This window comes from Plectropomus leopardus, chromosome 5 (assembly GCF_008729295.1).
Source record: "Plectropomus leopardus isolate mb chromosome 5, YSFRI_Pleo_2.0, whole genome shotgun sequence".
Classification (NCBI taxonomy): Eukaryota; Metazoa; Chordata; class Actinopteri; order Perciformes; family Serranidae; genus Plectropomus; species Plectropomus leopardus.
The window spans coordinates 8,405,217-8,430,282 of NC_056467.1; the positions used below are offsets into that span (position 1 = coordinate 8,405,217).

The following is a 25,066-nucleotide window of genomic DNA, read 5'->3' on the forward strand; positions in this document are numbered from 1 at the left end:
TTTGCAAAAACCTTTATCAGCATTCCCTGGGATTCCCCTCATGTCACACATTAATTTGTTTTTATTAAGTTTGTGTGTGAGTGACAGAGCGACAAGAGTGTGACAGTGAGATGTTTGAGTGAAAGTGGTGATGAGGACACAGAAACGCAGCAGGTTTTCAACTCATCGTTGGGCATCAGGTGGCCCCAGTTCCTGCCGATGAAAATGTGATCGAATGGCATTGATTTCACAGTTCACAACTCCAGCACCTCTTCTCACTGGCTCAGGCTCAGCCATCATACTCTAGCCTAGTGTCCTGCTTTGGAAACGGCAGGATCAGATATCAGAAACACTGCACTGATGGACTCCACTGTGGATTTGCCTTCATTGCTATCATGGCCATAAGGGGGTGCTGCTGAACTTTTTTAATATTGGTTGTGAAGCCATACTCTGAACCTCGCTCCTGGCCACGCTTTAAGCAATGCTTCACAGCTGAACATGCAAGTTAATACCCCTGACCTCTCCTGTAGGCATACACAGGCACAACAAGTGCCTCTTCACTATTGTGTAAATACCAAAAAAAAAAAAAAAAGCTTGATGGTGAATGCAGCATTCGTAGTGGGGGGAAGCCTGCAGCTTTGTAGAATTTGATTTGCAGCTTTACTATGGTTACCTTGCTTCTCTTTGTATTTGAATGTGATCAACAGTCACGAATGTCACACCTATGCTGGTGTAACATTTTTTTTTTGCTTGTTGCTGTTAGTTGAGGCTCAAAGGGCAATGAAAAAAAGCAATCTTTAAGGGGAGGACATTGTCCTGGTAGACAGTTTCAGCCCCCCTTTGCAAGACTTTACAATGTAACGGGTGATACCTGCTACAATATGGTAGCTTATAACATTTGCAACTATAATGTGCCAGTAAACATTTTTACTGAATAAAGCTGTGTGGGTCTTATTTTTTTTTATTTTTTTTTTTTTTTGTTATCATGCACAGTCTCATGCATTCCACTGTGCAACAGCTCTCAAGTCTTTTGTAAAACTTACCATATGTATAGGACACAGAAGTCATGGCCTGGATGTTGTGTCAGGAAATTAGAGCCTTTTAACATTGTGACAAATGAGATGATGAGCCATTTTAAAGCCTGGTTCTTATAACTTTTTTGTAGCCAAAATCCTTAAATTCGGAAAGTTTCAGATATGAAAAACATAAATTTAGGTACTGTACTTGATTTGTCAGAGTAAGGAGGTGGCTGGGCTGTAACTTTTGGGCTACAAATATTTTACTGTAGCCTCCCTGAGTGATTGGGGGAGATGACCCTCCCTCCACTATAAATAATCTTATTTCACAGGTTAAACTGTGTGATTTTGGAAGTTTTTAAAGAAAACATGCCTTCAAAAGTCACTTGTATGTTTTGGTGTTCTAAAAAAAACAGTCCCTTAACATATCCAAAATTAATTTTGTGCATTGTGGGAAAGGCTGTAAAACTGAATCTAGGTAATAATTGTTTAGGGAGATTAAATTTTAATTAGACTGCATTTGAATGAATTCAGCACCTCAAAAAAACTGAATTTGTTTCGGTTATTGCAAAAAATAATGGATTGGGTAAGGTAACTTGCACCACGTTGCAAACTTTATAAAATATTGCCGTATTATGGTGTATTGGCTATTTAAAAGTAACCCATAGCATGCAATAATAAGCTTTTGGTCGCTTAAATGTAAAAACATTTTTATTGCAACGTGAAGCAAAACGTGGTTTATTTGTAAACGCCGACCGGAAGTCCCGTGCACGTTGACACCGGTGTCCCTACAGCAATCAGCGCGGCTCACCTGTATTTATTGGCGGCTGCTCCTGCGGCATGGCTGCTCTCTGTGCTCCAGGCCACCGCCGACACCTGTGGATAAGTAGCTGCAGCGGCCCGGTACAGGGACACTGTCTCCGGCTGTGACCATGGCCAGGACTGGTTTCTGCGAATCCAAGCCCCTGCTGGACTTACACAAGAAGGTGAGCATCAGTCTGCTCAGTGGGCTCTGCAGACCACAAAAAAATACAAAAATACAAAGTTCTCATATGGAGTGCTATTCCACTTTTCACGTGCTTGTATGTATTTTCTGTTCCTCTTACATTTATGTTTAACTATTTCCCTCGATGACAGCTCATTTAGGCTATTTTCTAAGTAATCGATGGCTGACAATACTTATTGAGAAATTAACAAAAGAAAAACTCTCATTGACACTTTAAAATTCCTTTATTTTATGTGTTACTTAAAACGTGTGTTGATAAATATTGTAATAAATAACACAGAATTTATTTTAGATAATATGAAAAACGTAGTTGGAACAAATTAACTTGTATGGGTTGTCGACTTAAAATATTGTGTTCATAATTATGGGAATTAAGCATTTAATTAACATATATATTAACACACATTTTTAAGTTGATTGTTCATAAAAAAAGTTTTCACATCATGTAAAAGGAATTTTAAAGTGTTATATACTGTTACCATAATTCTGAAAACACATTTTTAAGTTGCTAAGTAGTAAAAGTTAAATTGATCTAAATGTTTCCACATTTAGAAGGAATTTTAAAGTTAAAGTATGATAATTATGAACACACTTCATTCCTTATAAAATCATGTTATTTGGACTTATTTTTTCACATTATTTTAAAGGAATTTTAAAGCGTTAAACCTTAATCTCAATAATTACACTTTCCCAACTCATGCTTTTTTTCCCTCAAACATTTTTTTTTTTTCAATTGCTTTGTTTGTCCTCGAACTCTACATAGTTCAAACAGGCGTGCTCCGTTGTGTGTGTGTGTGTGTGTGTGTGTGTGTGTGTTGTGTGTGTGTGTGTGTGTGTGTGTGTGTGTGTGTGTGTGTGTGTGTGTGTGTGTGTGTGTGTGTGTGTTGTGTGTGTGTGTGTGTGTGTGTGTGTGTGTGTGTGTGTGTGTGTGTGTGTGTGTGTGTGTGTGTGTGTGTGTTTCCAGTTGGAGTAATTGCATCCACCTGCCATGATCCCAGGTGTGAATGAGTTGCTGATTAGATAGGTGGAGTAGGAGCTTTGGTGCTACTGATGACCTGAAGTCAACCACTATTTAAGCACATTTATTTTGTGGCGTTACTGTCCCCTGATATTAACTGATGTTTGTACATAGAACTCCAGCCAACTACAGTCACTATAAAAGAATATTTATTTATTTATTTATTTATTTATTTATTTGCCTCAGCATTGGTAATAAAACTGGGTAGGTCAGGGTCATATCTGTGGAAAGACTTAGTGTTGTTTCTTCCAGGCGGATGAGAGGCGAGCCCCGTTAAGAACTCGGTTGAATGCCTGTGGACCTATAGATTGCTGGCGGCCTGCAGAAGTAGATGAGTCCAGAATGGCTCCTGTGAAAATGGAGCCAGAACGCAGATGGGTACGCCTTCTTTTTTGCTTGTCATCTTCACACAACATACTACAGTGTCTTGCTCTTCTTTCCTCCTGTTTGAACTTATTTTCACAGCATACCAGTCTTACATGATTGTGTATAAAGACAACCGTGTTTGTAATCTTGCTGATCCGTGAATATGTTGCAGTCACTGTAAACTGATTGGTTCAAAGAATCAGCGAAGAGTGTTTCATCTTTTGTGTGTGTGTGTGTGAGTCATGATCATAACAACCCCACTTCTGAGTGCATGTGTGTGTAAAGAGATCTCTGTTTGCAGGAGAGGAGGTTATCGACGCAAACAAGTGAAGGCATCCTCATGGGGTTCCATGAAGACAGTCAAACACGCTCAGCTGGTAGTGTAATTGATAGCAATGTTTTGTTTTTTTTTTTCCTCTCACACCAGTCTCAAATAAATGCAGGTAAATGTCCAATGATTAGGATTTACCAGAACTGAAACTGCTGTGTGCCAAGCGTGTAGAAGAACTACGATGATCATCGAAACAAAATGGCCCTATTAAGGGTCACAGTCTGATTTGTCCGTTCTGGGCTACTGTAGAACAACATGGCAGACTGTGGGAGAGGACCCACTCTGTGTGTAGATTTAAACAACTCATTTTAAGGTGATCACATGCAAAAACTCCTATTTTCACCCCAGGCGTGTGTACACATACAAGGAATTTCACTCTTTTTTTTTTTTCTTTTTTTTTTTTTTGCTCAGTGTACTTCGACAGATAAAAATGCAGCTTTTTAAAAAAATCAGGACACAGGACACAAGTTTAACAAAACTAAGCATAAACATTTTAATAAATATATAAAAAGTATATTTATGCCTGACAAAACAACCATGAATAAAAACACGCAATGTCCAAAAGTCTTTTTATGTAAATTGTAAACAATAATACAGCAGTGCTGAATGCAAATTTGATGGAATAAATATTGAATGATTGTAAGTACAAGCGGTCATTTTTGCTGGATGATATCTAAGATTCAGAGCTCAGATGCTGGCAGATTGTTACTTATGCTGTAAAAGACAAGTGAAAAAAAAAAAGTGATTTCTCCCTAACCTCTTTTCCATCCCGTGTAGCAGATGGGTGTTTGGAGGAGCCTGTGCTTCGTTACGCTCATGGGCTGCAGGGTCTTCACAGCCTACAGGCACTGGTGCCCAGCTTGCTGCGCCATGAAGTGGAGACGGCTCTGGAGAAACTGGACCTCATATGGGACCGGACGTACGCCTGGGACATGTTCTTGGATATGATGGTGAGTCATCAGGAACAGAGATCACTAAATGGCTTCATGTGTTTATGATTTGTTTGTAATATTGTAAAAAAGGAACATTATCCCTAAAATGTCCTGTATGCAGACCTTACCACTAATGTGTACAAGAGAGGCAACATAGAAGATTGGCACACTTATCGCACTGTATCTCTTAAAATATTTAGTGCTTGCCTCCTGTTTTTCTGTTCTCACCCTGCAGAGAACTCAAACAAGACAGTCTTTTCCCAATGCCGACCTGCCCCGGCACTTCACTGATGCCACCCGCTCTGTCCTGGTAGACTGGCTTATTCAAGTACATGTGAGTCTCTCTGTGGATGAGGGGTTTTCTATCGCAAAACAAAGCTGGTCTAAATAATAATTTAAGGTCCACCTGTTGCCCCCGTGACAGGTTCTCTTCTTTTGTTATCTTTTTATTACCAATTGCAGTGACTTTCAAACCAAAAAATTTAAAAAATAAGCCTGCTATCGGCAGCTCATTCGTACCACTTATCTAGCTTGGTTCGAAAGTGGGTGTTCCCCCCCGAAAATTTGTCAAACTACCTCTGTAATAATCTAATGGGTTTTCTTGAATGCCCGGTTTATTCCTTTCAGGAAATTATGAATTTTCAGGAAGAGACCCTTTATCTGGCCATACATCTCCTCAACCGATCCCTGCGTCAGATCAAGGTGACCACAGTCAACCTGCAGCTCCTCGGCATGGTTTGTCTTTTCCTTGCTGCAAAGAAGGAAGAGTGTCTCCTACCTGAGGTAAGGTGGCTCAGCCCTCCCCAACTATAAAGCGTCTGTGACGTCCGCCAAAATACCTAAATAATCCATGATCTGTTTACTTCTGTTAGTTCAGTGTTTCTTTAAGTTTAATTTTATTTATTCATAGCTCATTATAGACTTAAAGCAATGAAAGGTTTATTTCCTTTATGAAAATTGATAAATAGGATACTTTTTTTCCACTTTAATTGTTGTAATGATTCCTTTTCTTGTGCTTCCTCTTGCAGGTCTCCTCACTTTGCTACTTGATGGACCACGCCTACACTAAACATCAGGTGCTGCGAATGGAGCGCAAAGTCCTCCAAGGGCTGAATTTCGATTTGTCCTACTGTCCCCCTTTGCATTTTCTCCTCCTCCTCGCCTCCATTGCACGCTGCAGTGCTAAGGTAGATGTGCATTTTGTGCTCTTTTTCCAGTTTCTCATCCTATCAATGAGATTATTTTCCAGTAACAGAGGTGTCATATCTGAGGTGTCAAACAACAGCTGCACACATAGATGCAGCAGCCAGGGGCTTTTTTGCTATATTTTTATTTATTTATTTATTTATTTTCAACTCCATGGCCACTTTTCTACAATAGAGAAGCACTTATCAGCAACAGGAAAAGTTGTGTGGGGTTTGGACAGAATGCAGCAGACAGCAAGAGGATTCCCAGCAATGGCATATGTCAAGCAGTGAGTTAGACCAGAGGGGAGAAACAAAACCAAAAGCGTTGGATGAAGAGAGGGAGAGCCGGCATCAGGGCAAGGCTGACCTGACATGGGCCGAGAGCTGTTCCTCTACCAAGCCTTTTTCTGGCTAATGTCCAGTCGCAGGAGAATTAAGTGGATGAGATGTGACTGAGGCTTATTCAGCAATGAGAAATCCGAGACTGCTCTGTGCACTTCTTCAGAGACATGGTTAACCCCTAACATCCCCGACCAAGCTATTGAACTGGATAGGCGGACCCTGTTCAGAGCAGACAGGACAATAAGATGTAGATAAGATGCAAATTAAAAAAAAATGCATGAATTGTATGATGCTATCAGTAGCAACATGCCCTAGCAGCCAGATAGGATTTTCATTGTAGCTGGTGATTTTAATCATCCCATCCTTCAACTACAAAGATGTAGCAGGATCAAGGACAAACTTTGATTTCATTATTTAAACTATGTTTAAAAAATGAATAGTAAATCTACTTTGTCTGTGCCACCAGGTGGTGTGGATGGCTCGTTATCTGCTGGAGCTGTCTCTCCTGGAGAGCCAATGTGTGGTGTTCCTGCCTGTGCAGCTTGCAGGAGCTGCTCTCTGCTTGTCCCGCCAAGTTCTGCAGGAGCCCCCGACACCAGAGGGGGAGGCTGCCTGGTGTCTGGCCTCCAGCATCCATGTCGGCAGGTTTGTGTCTTCACTCGTGAAGATCCACTGTCCTAATCCACAGTGACCCTGAGCCCGTTAAGCGCCTTTATCCCTGGCATCATCAGCACTGTAGTTACTGAGCTCTCTGTAGAACATGAATGAATGAAAAATTTCTTTCTGACGTGAAAACAAAATAAATAAACAAACAAACAAAAAGTTAACTTAGTGCTAACAAATAAGCAGAATAAGTGTATATGAAAATATACACATATACATGCATATACCCTTATGCACCATATATACATACATGTATACATACATGTATGCTTTATAGACACATATACTTATAAACACACACACACACACGCATATACATACACATATGTATATACATGCATATATACACACACACACACGTTCACACATAATGACCACATTTCTATATCTTACTATAAACGTTATTGCCACATATTAGACACACAAATATGCATACATACTTTGAAAACACCTAGTGATTTTTAAAGCCCACTCTCATCACTGTACCTTGTGAAAATCATCTCTTTGTACCTCTTTTTGAACTGGATCATGTTTGGACATTGCTTTAGCTCCATGCTTATATTATTCCACAGCTTCACATCACTAACTGAAATACATGTACTTTTCATAGCCGTGCGAACACCTTGCATCTTGAATTTAAATTTCTCCCTCCAACTATAACCCCCCTCTCTATCAAAAAAGATTTCAGAATATTACCTGGGAGTCGTTTGTTCCTTGCTTTATGTATTATTTGTGCAGTTTGATATTCAGCTAGATCACAGATACAAAACTTCACTTTCCAAGTGTTCTTGTATTTGTCAGCATCCATCTTACATGTCCATTTCAAATCTGTATGCTTTGTTTTTTTGGGTTTTTTTTAGTGAGCCTGCCCTGCTGAGGATCATGCACATCCTGGCCGGTGCAGCAGCCAGGGCCCACACCCCAGAGACCTGGGCTACTTTTATTAAATTCTCCTCCCCAGAGGCCATGCATGTGAGCAGACACCCAGGTCTAAAGAACGCTGCTGCTCTGCTGGGTCTTTGCACTTGACATTCCTGATTCCCAGAAACTTGATCATATGCTAAAGTTTCAAGGTATAGATGCTTGACCAGTATAACTTGAGGACTTGCCCTGGTCTAAGCGCCTGACCAGGGCTGTATATTCTTTGCTGTGGATCCTGAAGAGTTTCCATGCAAATGTGTGAGGAAGAAGTATGAATGACTTGATGCCAAACATTGTTTGACAAAGGACTGTATGCACTTTGCGTGTCTGTAATTTAGCTAAGCCTGTGGCACACCTGTTTTATGATCTTATCTTGCAGCCAATTTAGAAAAATATTAGAATTGTATTGATGTGTCCTTGTCTTGTCATTTTGCGAAGAGGATGTGGGCTGTGTCAATTATTTTGAAAGTTTTAATGTTAAAATAAAGAATCTGCTGCAAAGTTTCAAGTTTCAGCTGTTTATTTTGCACAAACTTATACAATTTCTACAAGACAGCAGAGCCCCCTTCTGACTGTATGGCTGCATTGTTGGTCAGTCTGCTCACATATGCAGTCATGTAGTCAGCTGACTGGCCTGAAGGAGTCATCATAGAGAATGTTGCACAGCTGTTACAGCAGAGTATTTCTTTTCAGTAAATGTTATAAACAAATGTGCCTCTTATACACCCTGCCTAATTTTAAAACTGATTTTTTTTCTGTAGAGAATCGGTTTGTCCTACAAGTTGAGCTCTCTAAAGTTATGTTTATGCAGTTATTGTGAGCAGCAACACCTTTGCAGATACATACATTTGTGTAAAGCTGGTGTCACCAGTCAGTTGTTTGCAACAAAGCCTGGCAAAAGTTGAGACTGCAGTTCAAGTTCATGCAGTTATAGGTGGAATCATCTTTCTCAACACATTCATTTTTATCCAGTGATGTAATGTAAGTAATAATAAATATATAAATGTCAGATACATCAAGACTTTTACTCAAATTTTATTCTCATGGGTGACTTTAACTTCCTCCAGTCATTTTCTCATTAAATATCTGTACTATAACAAGTGTGGCTTTCAGTTCAGTTAAGTTTATTCACTGAGTCGATAAAAATATAGATACAAAAATGATTTCAAGCAAAATTAGACGTGTGAAATGGGACACCCTGAGGCTATTCAAAGCTTATAAAAGGGGCACCATACAATAAAGTTTACAAATATCCTGCAACCTAACTCCAATTTTAAAATAAAAAAAGAATTCAAAATTATTTTTAGATCCTAAATGTATAGTAATATTAATACTATATATATACTTAATACTATATATGATATTTATACTTATATTTCATGTAGATTTCAGGTGCTTCATCAGCCACTGTTTTTATCTTTATCCCTAGTGTGACCTTTACTGAAGATAAAGTCTTATGGGGAGCCTTGTTGTTTACTGCACACTTGCAGCATGTATCCCATATATGTGACGTTGCTTACATGTGCACTATTTTCTGATTGGCTATCGTAGTCGTCCCACTGACCAATAGGCGTTTAGCTCGCGGAAAGATCATTTTCATTGTGTCTGGTGGGAAGTCCAACAGGCTCGTGTAGGTTCACCTGAGGTAACGACAGCACGGATAATTATTTCAACCTGCATGTTTAATTGCGTAATTTATGGCCTTTGTTTGTCTGTTCGCATACAGGGTTGAATCACACAACATGTCGATATGCATCAGGCTATTCAATCATTTTTTAACATTTCGTGTTCACGTGAAACGGCGGCGTCAAGCTAGATAAAATTAGCCACCAGGATTTCAAAACAAAAGCGGGGAAGTTGCCACTGTTGGGTAAACGTTAAGGTAAGTCTTGAAATATTATAACAAAATGCTTATGATTCTGAATTACACTGAATATTTTCAGATTTGGCGGTTTTATTGACAAAATCTGTCCATTGTCTGGAGGTGTGCGTTTTATTTTTAAAACAACCGGATATGATGTTGTCAGTGTTGTCTAACCTGACAGACGTTGCCTAATCGCAACCTCAGTTCAATAGTCTTATCACAAAGAGAGGGAAATTAATGTTTTTTTAATGTAACTCCGGCAGACAACGATTTAAGCATGACACTGCATGTCAACCCCAGCGTTGCACGGCGCCTTAAAAGCGAGCATAAGCGGGAAAACGATTATTATTGGAAATAATTGGCTGTTTTACATGTCAAGGTAAGTTTTCCACTGCCGATAAGAGAGCTTTTAAATGTATTAGCTTTGAAAAAGAATAAAAAGTGACATTGAGAACTTTTTATTCTTGCACAATGCTGTCGGCCTGTTATCGACGCATAATGTCGTTTTAATTTCAACCAACCACTTTGGTTATTCTGTATTTTTGACTGTTGAAGGCCAGTGTGAGAGGAAGTGCTGTACAGAGAGCGCCGGAGTTGAAGTTGAGTGTTACATAATAGGGAGAGGGGGAGGGGGTGCTGCTGGTTCAGCTGAGGGCAAGATGTGCTGTCTTCACGGAAGCACTGTTGGAAGTATGAGACGGGTTGAGCGTACACAAATGACTGAAACAAAGAGTGTAATTTACATTCACGATTGCGTAAACTTTTTATGAATAGGTTGACGCGGTGTGTATTAAAGACGAGCAGCAATAAATTGTGCAGTATACCATGAAAGGAAAAACGTCAGTTGAAATCCTAATGCACATTTCTGCAGAGGTTTACGTTTATGTTGCTTAGTGTAACATTGTATTCTGTAGCAGACATAAAATGTGAGTATTAAATGCATGGCTCCGTTGTTGATTCGTGTGTCCTTGTAGAGACGTATCCCCCCCCCCCCCAGCAGCAGTGAGTCATTCAGGGTCAACCATAAGCAGTCTAGCTGATCATTTTCACAGCAGATTCAGCAACCCATGTACTATCTGTTCCACTTCTGCATTTACATATGTACTTTGACCATCAGATACAGTAAGACCATCCAACTCTCTGTGGAGAACACAGCAACAAACCAAAAAGTAATTTATAAAAAAAAATAATCCTCTGACAGAATGACAAATTGTACAGTAGGCTCCTGCCTGTTGTTTCCTTATTTACATCCCCTCCTAACTTGTTACAGGCATAGGATTTGGAGTACAATAGAACATCAGATAGCTTGAACCGGGTGTGTGTGTGTGTGTGTTATATATATATATATATATATATGTATGTATATATATACATATATATATATATATATATATATATAGTCATTTTGGCAGTACACCTTTAAGAGTAGTAGCTTTTATATTGTTGTGTGAGAGAGAAGAAATAGGAATAAAAAAGTTAAAGACCAACTTTAACAAGCTGCAGTAATCTTGTTAAAACATGAATTTTAACTGTACGTTCTCTTTGGGTAAACGATAAATCAGGCTCTCTGTCTTGGTGGGTGGACTCAAAATAACACATGACCCTCACATTCCACGGGCTCTATGTAAATCCACAGTGGGCAAGTAAATGCACACATGCATGTAATGGGAAAGGTGTTTATGCTAATGGACTTATTTGAGGGTTTTTTTTCTTCTGATTTCTTGGGAGTTTAAACAGGAAACACTATACAGTACATACATGGAGAGTTTTGGCACTCTCTCTACTTGTCACTTTTCAAAATTATATCTTATTCCTCTGAGTTCTCAGTTTAACAAGTTGCATAGTCTATCTACTGGAGCCTCAGAGAGAGGCTGTTAAACTACCAATCGTGCTCAAATTATGACTTTAGTACTTAGCATGATGTAAAAGTAAATGTTTTGCTGAGATTATCTGTAAGGTATGATTAGTGTGTATGCACATGTTGTCACTGTGCTGAAGTTGCGTTGGTTACACCCCTCAAAGGCAAACTTACAACTGTCAGCATGTTCCACTGTGGATTGATGTGGAAAATTAACATTGGAAACACTTTTAAAATGGTTTAAAGCTGTTGTGCAATTGACTGTACAACCAGATTAAGAAAGAACTCAGGCAAAAAAAAAAGACTCACTGCTGCCCAGTACTAACAAAGTAGTTTTAAAAAGCTATGTGGCATTAACTGCACATAAGTTTTTTTTTTTGTGAAACTATGTGCTGCTAATTAAGTGATGCAAGGGCATACTATCTATTCAACTTATCCATTCATTATTGTCATCTATGACATTCAATGATGGAGCATTCAAACTCTGCATTTATATATATCACTTTCTCAACAATTGCACTGTTGATATTATCTTATTTTTTGTTGTTTTTCATCTAAAAGAATTAGTAAAATAAAACTTAAAACAAGAGGAATATTTTCTCTACAAATAGTCATTAGAGGCTGGATCCTATCCCAGCATGCAGTGGGTGATGGCTCTCTCAAAACAGTAAAACATTATTTTGTCTTAATGCTTTCAATTCAGGCATTCAGAGACAGACTAAATATCCTGTATTGTCTCATTAGGGTCCAAGATGCCAAAGGAACAGCGTGGCTTGAATGAGCACAGCTCTTGTGCTACATCCAGCAAGAATGCTAAAAATAAGAGCAACAACATGACACTGCGGGCCATGCGTGATACAAAAGACACAGATGACTCAAGTGGAACGGGCTCCCACTGCAGTTCAGAAAAAGACTCTGGCTACTCTGGTAAGTAATAGTAGCAAAAAATGTAACCAAAGCAAGACAGTCACAATTTACCAGGTTTTATTCCCTACAGCTATTTCCCATACACTCCCATTTATCTTTACAAGTCAGCTCAGGCAGCAATCGTTTTTAAAATGAACGGGACAAACAGTACAGTACATGATTAGTAGGACATTTTCTTGGCTTTGAAATGAATCAATGACAAGGATGGTATTGTGCTGGCAGCAGGTTTAATGTGATTACTTTTATGTCCACATCAGATGAAGTCTGCAGGAATTCAAGCAGTTTTTATTCTCAATTCCTTAATTTTGGGGGCATAACTTAATTGAATGATGTTAGCATTCTCTTAAATTAAGTCATGATATTGAATATTTATTTTCACACCTTATCCTACCTATGATGATATCTCACTACATACATACTTTGGCTGCATGTTAATAATCTTTATTCTGTTGCTTTTTCCTATAATTGGCATACAGAGTGGACATATGAATATGTGAAAGCATGTCTGTCCCACTTCTCTCCACCTTTTGTAAACATAAATGTATAAATGTTTGCATATTTTAGCATAAGATGGAATTTATTATTTTTTTTTTTTAAATTTGAGCATGACTTTACTCTGTGTCAGTCAGCATGTATTTGTTGTTCCAAATTCCCTTCAGACGGCTCAGACTGGCAGCAGACGGATGCAGAGGACCAGCGCAGCAACAAAAGCCAGTCCAGAGGCAGCGAGCATGCAGAAACTTCACAGCCCGGTCAAAACAAAGACGATGGGCAAGGGAATCCTGGAAATCTTACCTTGATGCTAGCAAGCCATCAGCTCCCACCCATCTACATCATCAATAATATGGTGCTTAACCAGGTAAGACAGGTGTAGGTGCAGACAGTGAGGTAAGGAATTCACTTTTGCTCTGTTGAAAATAACTCACAAGTAAAAAGTGAACAGAAGCAGAGATGAGGGATCGAGGCAGGAAGATAGGTTAAGGAAGAAATGAGTGAGACACGAATAAAGAAACAATGTTGTTGCAAATGAAGCTGCAAAATGTCAGGGACAGGTTAGAGACTGACTATTACAGTAAGAATGGCATGTATTTCAATACTTACACTTGTTTGTCTGTGATTTTTTTTCTGGTTTTCTGAAAATGGTAAGGGGGGGTGTCATTATGCATCTCCCCAAAACATGGATGAACAAAAGTAAATTTAGTAGAGATGTCATCGGTATTGGCAGATATTGGTTTTAAAATAAAATATCTGAACTGTCTGACATGCAGATTTGTGATGATATCACAAACCAGTATATATTCTTTTTGATTGACAACTTCGGGTGGATGTTCAAGACATCCACCCTACGTTGAAGTATCTTTCTTATTTTGCACAATGAATGAATATTACATTCTTTAAAAAAGCGTTGTGTCTTATCTCCATCTGCTGATCGGCCCTTGCGATAAGAGTATGCATAATATTGTGTTAATTTGCATTACAGAAGAGACTGTAAAAGTATTGATATCGGTTATCTGCCAAATTAGTTGTTTTCATGCAGTATATCAGATGTCTGCAAAATGGTACATCTCTAAAATTTAATATTGCCAAGTCTTACAATGTGATTCCTATAAAAATGAACTAAATGTACTCATACCCCCCTTTAAATACTGTGTTTGTTTTCTGTCTCACGGTACTTCTGTCCTCTTCCCTGTTCCAGCAGTCGGACATGATCCATAAAAGAGGTCAGCTGCCCCTGAGAAATGGAGGCAGGGAAACTGGTAGTTCTGATGCCACCCATATGATCATTTTCCAGCAGCCTAGCTTGTCGCAGGCCTCCGTCCAGCTCCACAAGCCCTTACACCAGAGATCCAACGTCACAGGGAAGAAAGAACATAGCACCTACCTGCCCATTCTCAAGTCCTACCCCCGCATTGCACCACACCCTGGCAAGAAGCCGCCTGATAAATCATCATTGAACGATGAATCACAGAACCTGAGCAAGAGGGTGTGCACAGAACACAAGCGTGATGACACACCTGTAACCAGCAGTGTACCTGAGCAGCACTTTTCTAAGCAACCCAAAGTAGCAGTGTTAACTTCTGGGCTGCCATGTTCCACTTCAACCAGAGATGCTCGATCCTCCTCCAGTCCCAACACTGTCTCCTCGAGTCAGGACTCCCCATCTGGGTCCAATTTGAACACCACCTCCTCTGTCCACACAACCAGAGGACTTCACAGAAACAGCACCACCAGTACTCGCCATCGCCGTTTCCTCAACACGGTAGAAATCCTTAGACAATCAGGTCTGTTGGACATTACATTGCGCACGAAGGAGCTGATGCGCCAGAGCAGCGCCACTGAGCGAGACATTGCCCAGCTCCGCCAGCACACAGAGCTACTGTGGCAGGCTGCCATTAACCCCGCCTGCAGTATTAGTGGTATCACAACCTGGGAACATGTGCATAAAGCCATGGCCGAGTCTGGCAGATACCCCAACCTTAAAATCCTGCAAAACCTTCAAACCCTGTGTCATCCAGATTCTGCCAGTCAACTAGCAAATATTTCCACAGGTGACGCCAGTGGGCCACAAACCGCTGAGAGCTCAGAGGTGCTGCCGTTTCACCTTCTCACTACTATACAGCAACCAAACTCAGAACAAGCCAGAGAGCTTCAGGTCGGAGATAAATTCTTAGAGGAAGTCACCTTCATACCTCCTGACAGTTCCACCGATTAGCACGTCTGCAGTGCCTTTAAAGGGAGAGCGAGTACACAGGACTGTTTTTGGATATTATGTGTGGTTTCAGTGGTTTACTCCTGGTTATACGAACCTAGTTTTATAGGGATTGTGATGAATTATCTCTGAAGGTCAACTGTAATCCAACAAAGACTTGAGGTTAGGACTAAATGTTGCAGTCCATGTTTTGTTTCCAGTTGCCTTCTTCTACCAGAATTCACTGTTCAACATCTGAAAGCGGATCCCGTATTAATTCACGCAAGTGCAATTCAGGCCCGAAGCACCATGTTTTACCACTGCAGATTTTATAGAACCACTCAGATGAGTGGAGGATCTCTGCTTCTGAGCCGCTTAAAAGTTTATGTGAACATAAAATGTGTTTCCCCAGGAGACAGCGGAAAGTTTCTCATACACAGGTTGCACTATAATAATAATAATAATAATTCCATGTCCTGGTACATGAATGTTGAGAAGATGATTTCTTGCAACCTGCGACCTTCAACAGAAATATTAACTGGTGTCATCAAAGCGACACAAAGCTAAAGGCTTCCAGAAAAATGGCCCATAAAGGAAACTCGTAGCACTTCAGACACAAGTGGGGCCTCAGTGCTGCAGAGAAAAAGTCTCTAACATCACACACTGCACTACACTGGACTGCGGCAAGGACTTCTATACGAACGCTCTTCAACAAAGCCTTAAAAACTCTTTTTCACTTGATTTTTGTGCTTTACCACGGCACATCATCGTCACATGTTATCATATCGTCATCATTTCACAAACACAGCACACTGTCTATCAATGGAAGCAATCCAACCACAGACTGTATAATTTCTCCGCAGCATCTCCATGATAAGTAATAGCATTTCCTCTCATGCAGCAGCTTTCTTGTCTTTAATGTTTTTCGTTATTTTTGTCATCTGTGTCAATCAGAGATGGAGCACAGTTGGGATTTGGTATTTTGAGTTTAAGTTTGACAATGTCTAAATATAAAAAGTATGTTGCATGGTTATATGCATGTGGTATATGTATGATTTTTCATCTATTTCTTTGTGCTTGTGCAGACATTGCTGCCGGGAATGCACACATTCTGAAATTTAAAGTGGTTTATACAGTGTATTTTGATAATTTTACAGTATTGTAATAAAGCAATATATAAAGAACAGGCATTTTCAGTGTATTAAATGTTCAAATGGAGCCTCATATAACCATGACCCTGAGTTAATGCAGGTGCTGCCATGGACACCGAGTCACCAAGGTCATGATGCACATATGAGAAGGACTTGTGTGTGATTGACTGTTTCTTTAAAGCCATGAAAAGATCCTTTCCAGTCCATCCATTGAGCTCCACAATGACAGAACACGTACAGTGCTGTCAGGGAGACTGTTGAAAATGTCAGTGAAAAACAGTGTTTTTATTCGTTTTTCACAAAATATTTCTCTGATTCCTTTTCAAAAATATACAGAACAAAATTTAAAACTCAACTGTCATCTTTGACAAGAAGAGGAGTATTTTAATGCACTCAGTAAATTTATTTCTCTCAAATTTATGTTGCAAATTTGTTAATGTGTTTGTGAGCACATCTCCTTTTCCAAGATGATCCATCCACATGACAGGTGTGACATCTCAAGGTGCTGATTAAACAGTGTCATTACTTCTCAGCTGTGCCTTGGGATGGTCACAATATAAGGCCACCTTAAAATGTGCTGTTTGACTATGCAACAAAATGCCAAAGAGCATGCCAGTGGCACACCAACTGTCAGACTGTCCATTGGAGCTGTTGCACGTGAACTAAATGTTTATTTCACTACCAAAAGCCCTCTTCATTGTCATTTGTGTTAATTTGGCAGCACATCTGGTCTCAGGTGATCTTACAGGTGAAGACGCTGGAGGTGGAGGTCCTGAGCTGGTGTGGTTACACGTGGTCTGTGGCTGTGTGGCCAGTTGGATGTACTATCAAATTCACAGAAAAAGACCCACTGGAGATGGCTTGTGGTAGTGAAATGGTCATTAAGCAGCTCTGGTAGACATTCACACAGTCAGCATGCCAACAGCACACTCCCTCAAAACTTGCGACGTCTGTGGCATTGTGTTGTGTGATCACACTGCACGTTTTAAAGTGGCCTTCTTTTGTGACCATCCCAAGGCACACCTGTGTAGTAATCAAGTAGTTTAATCAGCATCTTGATATGCCACACCTGTCAGGTGGAGAGATTATTGTTACTTGAAAAGGAGAAGTGCTTACCAACATGGATTTTACCAAATTTGTGACCAAAATTTGAGACAAATGTACCTATTGAGTGCAAAAAAAGTCTTAAGATATTGAACTAAAAACTGAAAAATTGAAGTAAAAACAAAAGTGTCATATTTACAGTTTTGTTCAGTGTGGAGTCTCTTGAAATTAGCTTATTTATGACATTAATTGAGATATACATGCTTTAGTGCATGTTTTACTTTACATTTAGCCATTCACAGTTTTTAATCATAATAGAAATCTGATGGTAATCAAGATGCGATAAAAGATTAGCCTTTTACTGCAAAAATACCACTTTGAAATTGTGTACTTTGCATGTTAAAATAGTTTATTGTTACTTTGAATGTGGGACATTGACAGGAGAAATGTGCATGTTTAATATTTCCACAACACTTGCAATGACGTCACATTAAGAATTTTCCATGATAAGCATGACATTGCTGAAATAAATAAGACTGGCGTGTTTGTCTTCAACCTTTGGCCTGTAGACTGTACAGAGGCAGTAAGAGTGATATCACAATCAGTAACCAGCCCGCTCAGTGCCAGATCTCAGTTGCTGGACATACGAATGCAGTTAGCAGAGTTCAGTATTAAGTAGCGTTTCATTTTAACTGGTAGTGAACAGTTATAGATCTTCCTCTCCGACGTGCTGCAGCTCAGCTTCTCTTGTTTGTGTCAGTGAGTAGACGGGTTCAGGTCGACACAGATGATGGAAACGCTAAAAATAGAAATATTCACTATAAATTTCCAGCGAAAGTGTAAGAAAATCCCAAACATTCAAGTATTCTTGTAGATGGGGCGTGACTCGTCTGTGGAATCTCTTTTGACATTTCATAGGAAGCTTGAGTCATTTTGAGATACTGAAAGTTTTGAGGAGTATATGGATATAGAGATAAAATCTGTTAAAACTACAGACATGCCTGCTCTTTTGCTTTTTATCAGCAGCCAACACTCTGAACTCCCTCACTCCCACTAGTCAGTTTAATTTGTGCACTTGGATTTAGGAGAAAAAGAATCATAAAACTTGAACTGAGATTTCCATTTGCAAGGTCTTAAACAGCATCTGACTTAAGAATAAATTAATAGCCAGTTGGATTCCTGTGGGATTGTCTGATGATGTTAGAATGACACAATAGTACCCTTTAAAATCTGGTTTAAATCAGAAAATCAATTCCTTTATCATATACACCTCTCAGCTACAACATGAAGACCAGGACAGGACCCCCCCCCCCGTGAAATTGGCCTTCCCAGTAGGACAATGCACCATGGCACACCGCAAAATCTTTCTAGGAATGGCCAGAAGAAAGTGGCAAAGACCTCGAGATGTCCACCTGGCCTTCAAATTTTTAAATGGAGCAGCACCTTCTTATTTAACTGATCTGGTCAGACTGTATGCACCGTCTCGTGCTCTCCGCTCTCAAGGATCTAGCCTGCTGATGGTGCCGAAAGTCAGGAAAAGGACTGTTGGTGAGCGAGCCTTTTCTTTCCGAGCACCAACACTTTGGAACAGTCTTCCTCTGGACATAAGACAGGCATGCTCTCTGGATGTTTTTAAAACGAAGCTGAAGACCCACTTTTTTATTTGCTATATGTCCTGATTTGTTTTTACTGTGTTAATGTTTTTATAGTTTTAGTTTTATGTTTTATTGATTGATTTTATTAGCTGTACAGCACTTTGACTGAAAGCGCTTTATAAATAAAGTTATTATTATTATTATTATTATTATTATTAAATCTCTCAGATCCCAATGTGATTACACATTCATAGGACATGCTGGTGCACCACCTAACTACTCACAGAGAACACCTAGGCACTTAACCTGACTCTTCTCCTCTTTGCCCTTTGGGGTAGAGTAAGGGGGGGGGGTTCAGCACTTCTTCTGCCACTAGACGGCAATACCTGTGACCAATCACACCTGAAGAGCTTTTTGCACTTACTAAGGGTTTTTTCCTTAAGTCTAAATTCTTGCTTGTGTTGTACGTCGCTTTGGATAAAAGCGTCTGCTAAATGAAATTGTAGAATTGTAGAATTGTAGGATCCGTCATAAACGTCCTGGTGTCAATAATAATAATAATAATTCCATGTCCTGGTACATGAATGTTGAGAAGATGATTTCTTGCAACCTGCGACCTTCAAGGAGGCCCTACTGTGGATTGGGAAACATTTGGGATACTTGGCACATCCCACATATGCTTGATCAGAAGGAAATCTTGGGAAGTTGGAGGTCAGGTCAAAGCCTTGAGGTCTTTGTCAATGACAGATGCACTCAACATTACAATACACCATGCAATTTCTTGAATTGATTATCACAATCAGATACACAGTTGTCTCACCTGACTGAGGTTCCCAGCCCCAGTTCCCAGTTTATACAGCGCCCATCCCGGCACAAGCAGGATGGAGGAGAGGGCCAGTACCCAGCCCAACACGTATGCCCAGGTTGGGTACACGTACCAGCGATTAAAGGTCAGAGGCTGGAACTCAACCAAAGAACATATAAAAGAGCCCTGAAAAATAAAATAAAAAAAGAAATTCTGAAGTTGACTTTTCAGTATAGGAATTTAATTCAGCATAAAAAATCCAAAGGATACAATAAAGTGCAAAGACATCATTTAAAAGGACCAAGGCTTTAGGATTATTTATCATCATGCAACTCTAAAAGCCAACTCACCAGCAAGACCAGTGGTGTGAGGAAAAGCCAGCAGATTTTAAAGAATGGGTTGGCATTCATACCCGTCATATCCTTAATGATGCCATACAGCCGCTCTGCCCCTTTATAGGAGATGAGGTTGGGTGATCAGTATATAACGACCAAGTCAGACTAGATGTGGTTGAGAATACTACTCAGCTGGGGAAAACATTTGCATGTCTTCAGCTGTGATTGCTCTTTCTATATCTGTCCTTTGTGAGACTCAACTGTATGGAGTTTCACTATAATAATGATGGAGTACCTTTTTAAAAACAAGATACCTACCAAATATCCATCCCAGTGCCAGGGTTTCAAACACACTGAGAAAGACTATGCAGGCTCCGTTGGAAGCATAGTACTCAAACAGCTGGAACAAATACATCCCTCCCTAGAGACAACAAAGACATTTATTTGACATGGATGTATGGAAGCCTATTCTTCACAACCTTTTTTGCTCACATTTTTATAATATATTAAACTTATATGTTGTAAATATTACAATGTATTGAGCTGAAAGCGTCTAGTTATAATACTAAGACAAAGTCATTACATAAAGGTTGGTTTATTTTGCAGCAATACTCTGCCATAATGTATTAATAAATAATAAATGCATATATAACACTAAATACTGACCTCAGTGATCATGACTAGCTGAGAGAAGAAGCACATGAGGCAGAAGAGGAGGAGGAAACGCTCCCGTCGGCCTGCCCTGCGCATTACCGTGGGGAACATGTCTATGATGGATGTCATCACCACTTCCATTGCAACAAACTGCAAAGAGAATGGATAAGACACAATGTGTACATTTGTAAATATAAACTACAAAGAGTTTATTATCCAGAGTACATCTTACTTGTGTGTCCAGACCCAAGAGAATGATCATGACAAAGAAACAGACGGACCACAGTTGGGGAAGTGGCATCATGGCTACAGCCTGAGGGTATGCAATGAATGCCAAGCCTGGACCTGAAAAAAAAAACAACAATGCAGGACTGGTCATTATCAACTGCTTTTGTTGTTTAACCAGTTTAGTATCAATGACTTTGTAAAGCATAAGTGATATATATCCACATGGTTAGGAAGTGGAAATTCTCATCAATCAAATAAGCCATAAACAACAACCTCAGTTTGTCAAGATCAAGGGAACTGGAATATTTACTGGACATCACAAATGTGTTTAAGAAGGACCAAATGTAGGGAAGGGAGTCATGAGAGTGAGGCAACATTAACACAGGACTTTGGTAAAAATTAGTGTGTGTGCAAAAGTTTATCTAGTGTATGAGTCTGTGCACACACTGACTTTGGTGACGATTAAGTGTTAATATTATTGTCATGTCTCTGTTTTCCCCCAAGATGGCAGCAAAGATTTTACCCATTGGGGATCAGCGGTAGGAGGACGCGCTCAATGCCTAGAGATATACTTGTTTTTAAACTAGCATTCGAGTAGCCAATCAGCTGCAATGTCAACATAAATATTCACATATAGTTGCTTGTGTACGATGCATGTTACTGGAGGATTCAACTAAAAGGCACACCAGAGAAGTCAGACCACATGGAATTTCCAGATTTGCATGATGCAAACAATAAACAAACTCTTTGTAAGGTGTGATGCTCCAGAACATGGGTGCTGGAAGAGGAGGTTACATCTGTCTGAATATCTCTTGTGATTTTACTACCTGACTCTGCCACGTCTGCAATGGGAACACCTTGCTCGTGAGCCATGAATCCCAGCACAGAGAAGACTGCAAACCCAGCAACCACACTGGTACCACTGTTCAGTAAACAGAGCCACAGACAGTCTCTGCAAAACACAAAAATGCAGGCGTACTCCATGAATTCATAGCATGTAGATGATCATTTTTATACCTCTGCTCCGGTGATAGTATGGCCAGAGGCGTCATGTTTTTGGGTTGTTTGTTTATCTGTCTGTTCCTGTTCTTCTGAACAAGATATCACAATTTGTTTTCAAATTTGGCACAAACATCCATTTGAACTCAGCGCTGAACTGATTACAATTCGTTTTTCACTGTGACCTCACAAAACATGTTTTTGGCCATAACTCAAGAATTCAAACAAATGTTTTTTGGGTTGTCCATGTTTGGGTTGTTTGTCTCATTTTAGTGGAAGCAATATCTCAAGGAGGCATCAAGGGAATTTCACCATATTTGGCATTAATGTCCACTTGCACTCAAAGATGAACTGATTAGATTTTGGTGTTCAAAGGTCAAATATCAGGGTCACTGTGAAACCACAAAACATGTTTTTGGCTATTATACAAGAATTCATACTTTAATTATGACAAAATTTCACACAGATGTCTAATAGGATAAAATGATGAAGTAATAACATTTATAAATCAAAAGTAATCTTCACAAAAACACTTTTCTGGCCATTACTCAATGTCATATCTCAGGAGCGGAAGGAGAGACAGTGGGTCAGATACTGAATTGGTGACACTAAACTTGGTTGTCCACCTTGAAACTGTGCTGATTGTATACATTCTCTGTTTAGCCAGAGGGAAGATGTGTGTAAGGTATCCATATTTTCAGATTTATGGATGTAAACTGTAAGTGAAACTTGACTGATTAGTGGAAGCATACAATCAAGAGGCAGTAATTATAGTTTAATATGTTACTGTGTAGCTTTTGTCTTCTAGCGCATGAGTTTGTTAACGTAATGATAAATACTTACGTATAACAGTTGTTGTGGTAACTGTTGTAGCTACCCAATACTGTTAATGTGCCCACACCAACACCATATGAGAAAAAGATCTGAGTCCCAGCCTCCATCCAAACCTGCTTCAACACAACAAAAGTGTAAAAGTTTGTCCACCTGAACTCTACAATGGTACAATATATCAAGAAGCTCCTACCTGAGGGTCTGTGAGTCGTGAGGGTTCAGGCAGAAGATAAAACAGTACTCCTTGTAAAGCCCCGGGAAGAGAGAGTCCACGGATCAAAAGAATGACCAACATCACATAGGGGAAGGTAGCAGTGAAATACACCACCTTGAAAGAACAAAAAACACAGTCCAAGGCATTTAGAAATTGACTATTCACTTTCACTATAGTATTATGGCTTATTTAAATACCTTTCCTGTAGACCGGACCCCTTTCCAAATACAAAAGTAGCAGATGATCCACATAGCAATTAGGCACAACAGCACCTCCCACCTGATACTGCCGATCTCCTCAATGCCCCCTGAGATAGCCAGCACTCTGCGTCTAGAAAGTAACAAGATGGATAAAAAAAAAATCATTTAGACTTAGAACTTCATTTGGGACATTTAAAAGAACGTAGAAGCTTAGTTTGTTCATATTTGTCGACGTACTCCCAGAACTCTGTGGCCGCAGAGGTTGTGTTGGTCTGGTTGGTCCATTCAGAGGTTTTATTGCGTGTTGAGAAGTCTACACAGTCATCTGAAAAGACAAAACAGTAATCATGATACAGATGTATAATATCTTCAAGGAGATGATTCCGAAGTTTAAATAAAAAGAAAATAGAACAATCTTATTCAGTCTTGTGTATGTCACCTCACTGTTTTGGCTAATGCCCAGTGATTTCCCTCGTGCCTATGGAGCACGAGCGTGAGCAACAGGATGCTGACTGCAGTTCACTTAATAGCTACTGGTGCCACTTATAACAAGGATTTTCCAAAAAAGCGGCATAATCCCTTTAATGCACGTGACAGTTTTATCCGTTTTACCTGTGTTCCAGTAGTTGTTGCAGCTGGCCCAGGGGAGCTGTGAGCTGAAGGAGAACACCAGGTAGAGCAAAGCCCAGGCCAGAATAATGATGTAGGTCATCAAGCTGTAGAGAATGATCAGCTGCCCACCATAGCCAATACCTGCAAGGACACATTTGGTACTCTTTGCTATAGACAGTCATTATAAAAACCTGACTTCCTCTATTCATCCATTACCCACACTGCTTAACCATCAGGGTCATATCTACTAAAACTGCTTACTCAATCTGAGATATTTTTTTCTTCCTATAAATAGAAACACAAAGCAAAGCTACATCCACTATTTTATGTAGTCTATGATAAAGATAGAACACTGATATGTACAGAAAAAATGTTTCTCTATTAAGTTCGTTGTTTGTGAATTTTACATGATGTATCTTAATACTGAATGATTTTTGAGATTCTTAAGGCTGTCTCACTTGACTCAACTATCCAAGGTGGTGTTGTCATGACAGAGCCGACCACTCTCCAGTCATAAAAAAGGAGCCAATACTGAAACTACCAGCTACGCTTGGAGCTCATCAATCATTAGGGCCTTTTCAGTGAATCTTCAATCCACATTTAATCCCTTAACACCATACCTTCAGCAAGTGGGCATAGCTTCCTCCAGCAGGTGATGGCGCCCTCCTGGGTGAACTGGCCTATAGTTGTCTCCAGCAGAAACAGAGGTACGCCACAGGTCACCACAAATACCAGATATGGCACCAGGAATGCACCTGAGTTTACAAAGTTTACAGTAATGCAAACCTGTACTACAGATTTAGGGTAACAAGTGGTGAGCATCATATTTTCTTACCTCCTCCATTTTTGTAGCAGAGGTAAGGAAACCTCCACACGTTGCCCAGACCAACAGTATTTCCCGCCACAGCCAGGAGAAACTCCACCTTACTGGCCCAGTGTCCTCTCTCCTCCACCTCCGCCTGCTTGTGTTTTGTTGCACATTTTTCATTTGACATTCCCAAAATGTCAGTCTGACCTCCACTGTCCTCTTAACCTATATGCGTTGTGTCCAGGTCTACTCTGCCTTTATATTCACCACAAATTCTGTGTCATGTAATGAGCAACAGCCTGACAGTTAATTAGTTCTTAGTGGCAAATGATCATCTCAAGGCAGAGCATAAATTACAATCACTGACAAATAACTAGTGAGAAGACTTCATGTTTCCTGTTTCTACAACTGATGTTAAATTTAAGTTAAACACCAAAATGTCCCGATTTTTAGCCGAATCAATCAAATACATTTAATACATTTCTTGTCCT

At 39.8% G+C, this 25,066-nt stretch overlaps 3 protein-coding genes across 7 annotated transcripts; 2 read left to right on the forward strand and 1 right to left on the reverse strand.

The window, feature by feature from the left end:
* Nucleotides 1-1,814: 1,814 nt before the first annotated feature.
* On the forward strand, nucleotides 1,815-8,265 carry LOC121943540 (cyclin P). Of its 2 annotated transcripts, none has more exons than XM_042487080.1 (9): nucleotides 1,815-1,981; nucleotides 3,272-3,397; nucleotides 3,687-3,762; nucleotides 4,494-4,666; nucleotides 4,884-4,982; nucleotides 5,276-5,431; nucleotides 5,677-5,835; nucleotides 6,644-6,822; nucleotides 7,701-8,265. In XM_042487080.1, exons 1-9 carry the CDS (start codon nucleotides 1,928-1,930, stop codon nucleotides 7,867-7,869), a joined length of 1,191 nt encoding a protein of 396 aa, XP_042343014.1. In that variant the 5' UTR covers nucleotides 1,815-1,927; the 3' UTR covers nucleotides 7,870-8,265. The 2 variants fall into 2 exon arrangements, with proteins under 2 accessions (XP_042343014.1, XP_042343015.1); XM_042487081.1 differs by having other exon boundaries at nucleotides 4,497-4,666.
* A 1,132-nt stretch (nucleotides 8,266-9,397) lies between these two features.
* On the forward strand, nucleotides 9,398-16,283 carry LOC121942785 (CLOCK-interacting pacemaker-like). Of its 3 annotated transcripts, none has more exons than XM_042486041.1 (4): nucleotides 9,398-9,643; nucleotides 12,228-12,410; nucleotides 13,070-13,269; nucleotides 14,107-16,283. In XM_042486041.1, the coding sequence occupies exons 2-4, from the start codon at nucleotides 12,236-12,238 to the stop codon at nucleotides 15,121-15,123; spliced, it is 1,392 nt and encodes a 463-aa protein (XP_042341975.1). In that variant the 5' UTR covers nucleotides 9,398-9,643; nucleotides 12,228-12,235; the 3' UTR covers nucleotides 15,124-16,283. The 3 variants fall into 3 exon arrangements, with proteins under 3 accessions (XP_042341975.1, XP_042341974.1, XP_042341976.1); XM_042486040.1 differs by lacking the exon at nucleotides 9,398-9,643 and adding an exon at nucleotides 9,807-10,004; XM_042486042.1 differs by lacking the exon at nucleotides 9,398-9,643 and adding an exon at nucleotides 9,807-10,004 and having other exon boundaries at nucleotides 14,110-16,283.
* A 1,361-nt stretch (nucleotides 16,284-17,644) lies between these two features.
* LOC121942784 (sodium- and chloride-dependent GABA transporter 2-like) lies at nucleotides 17,645-24,777 on the reverse strand. Of its 2 annotated transcripts, none has more exons than XM_042486039.1 (14): nucleotides 24,603-24,777; nucleotides 24,388-24,447; nucleotides 23,768-23,908; nucleotides 23,393-23,480; nucleotides 23,153-23,285; nucleotides 22,935-23,069; nucleotides 22,754-22,857; nucleotides 21,739-21,863; nucleotides 20,916-21,028; nucleotides 20,696-20,833; nucleotides 20,348-20,450; nucleotides 20,045-20,145; nucleotides 19,710-19,880; nucleotides 17,645-18,093 (listed from the first exon to the last, which is right to left on the reverse strand). In XM_042486039.1, the coding sequence occupies exons 1-14, from the start codon at nucleotides 24,760-24,762 to the stop codon at nucleotides 18,001-18,003; spliced, it is 1,665 nt and encodes a 554-aa protein (XP_042341973.1). In that variant the 5' UTR covers nucleotides 24,763-24,777; the 3' UTR covers nucleotides 17,645-18,000. The 2 variants fall into 2 exon arrangements, with proteins under 2 accessions (XP_042341973.1, XP_042341972.1); XM_042486038.1 differs by having other exon boundaries at nucleotides 24,388-24,522.
* Between the last annotated feature and the right edge of the window lie 289 nt (nucleotides 24,778-25,066).

What these genes read in the sequence shown, in the direction of transcription:
- LOC121942785 (XM_042486041.1), top strand. Translation starts at nt 12,236, where the DNA reads ATGCCAAAGGAACAGCGTGGCTTGAATGAGCACAGCTCTTGTGCTACA. An exon ending in AAAAGACTCTGGCTACTCTG is followed by an intron (nt 12,411 to 13,069) that starts GTAAGTAATAGT and finishes AATTCCCTTCAG; the next exon opens with ACGGCTCAGACTGGCAGCAG. An exon ending in ATAATATGGTGCTTAACCAG is followed by an intron (nt 13,270 to 14,106) that starts GTAAGACAGGTG and finishes TCCCTGTTCCAG; the next exon opens with CAGTCGGACATGATCCATAA.
- LOC121942784 (XM_042486038.1), bottom strand. Translation starts at nt 24,762, where the DNA reads ATGTCAAATGAAAAATGTGCAACAAAACACAAGCAGGCGGAGGTGGAG. An exon ending in CACGACTCACAGACCCTCAG is followed by an intron (nt 22,858 to 22,934) that starts GTAGGAGCTTCT and finishes GTGTTGAAGCAG; the next exon opens with GTTTGGATGGAGGCTGGGAC. An exon ending in GGCACTGGGATGGATATTTG is followed by an intron (nt 20,146 to 20,347) that starts GTAGGTATCTTG and finishes TCTCCTATAAAG; the next exon opens with GGGCAGAGCGGCTGTATGGC.
- LOC121943540 (XM_042487080.1), top strand. Translation starts at nt 1,928, where the DNA reads ATGGCCAGGACTGGTTTCTGCGAATCCAAGCCCCTGCTGGACTTACAC. An exon ending in CAGTCAAACACGCTCAGCTG is followed by an intron (nt 3,763 to 4,493) that starts GTAGTGTAATTG and finishes CATCCCGTGTAG; the next exon opens with CAGATGGGTGTTTGGAGGAG. An exon ending in ACTGGCTTATTCAAGTACAT is followed by an intron (nt 4,983 to 5,275) that starts GTGAGTCTCTCT and finishes TATTCCTTTCAG; the next exon opens with GAAATTATGAATTTTCAGGA.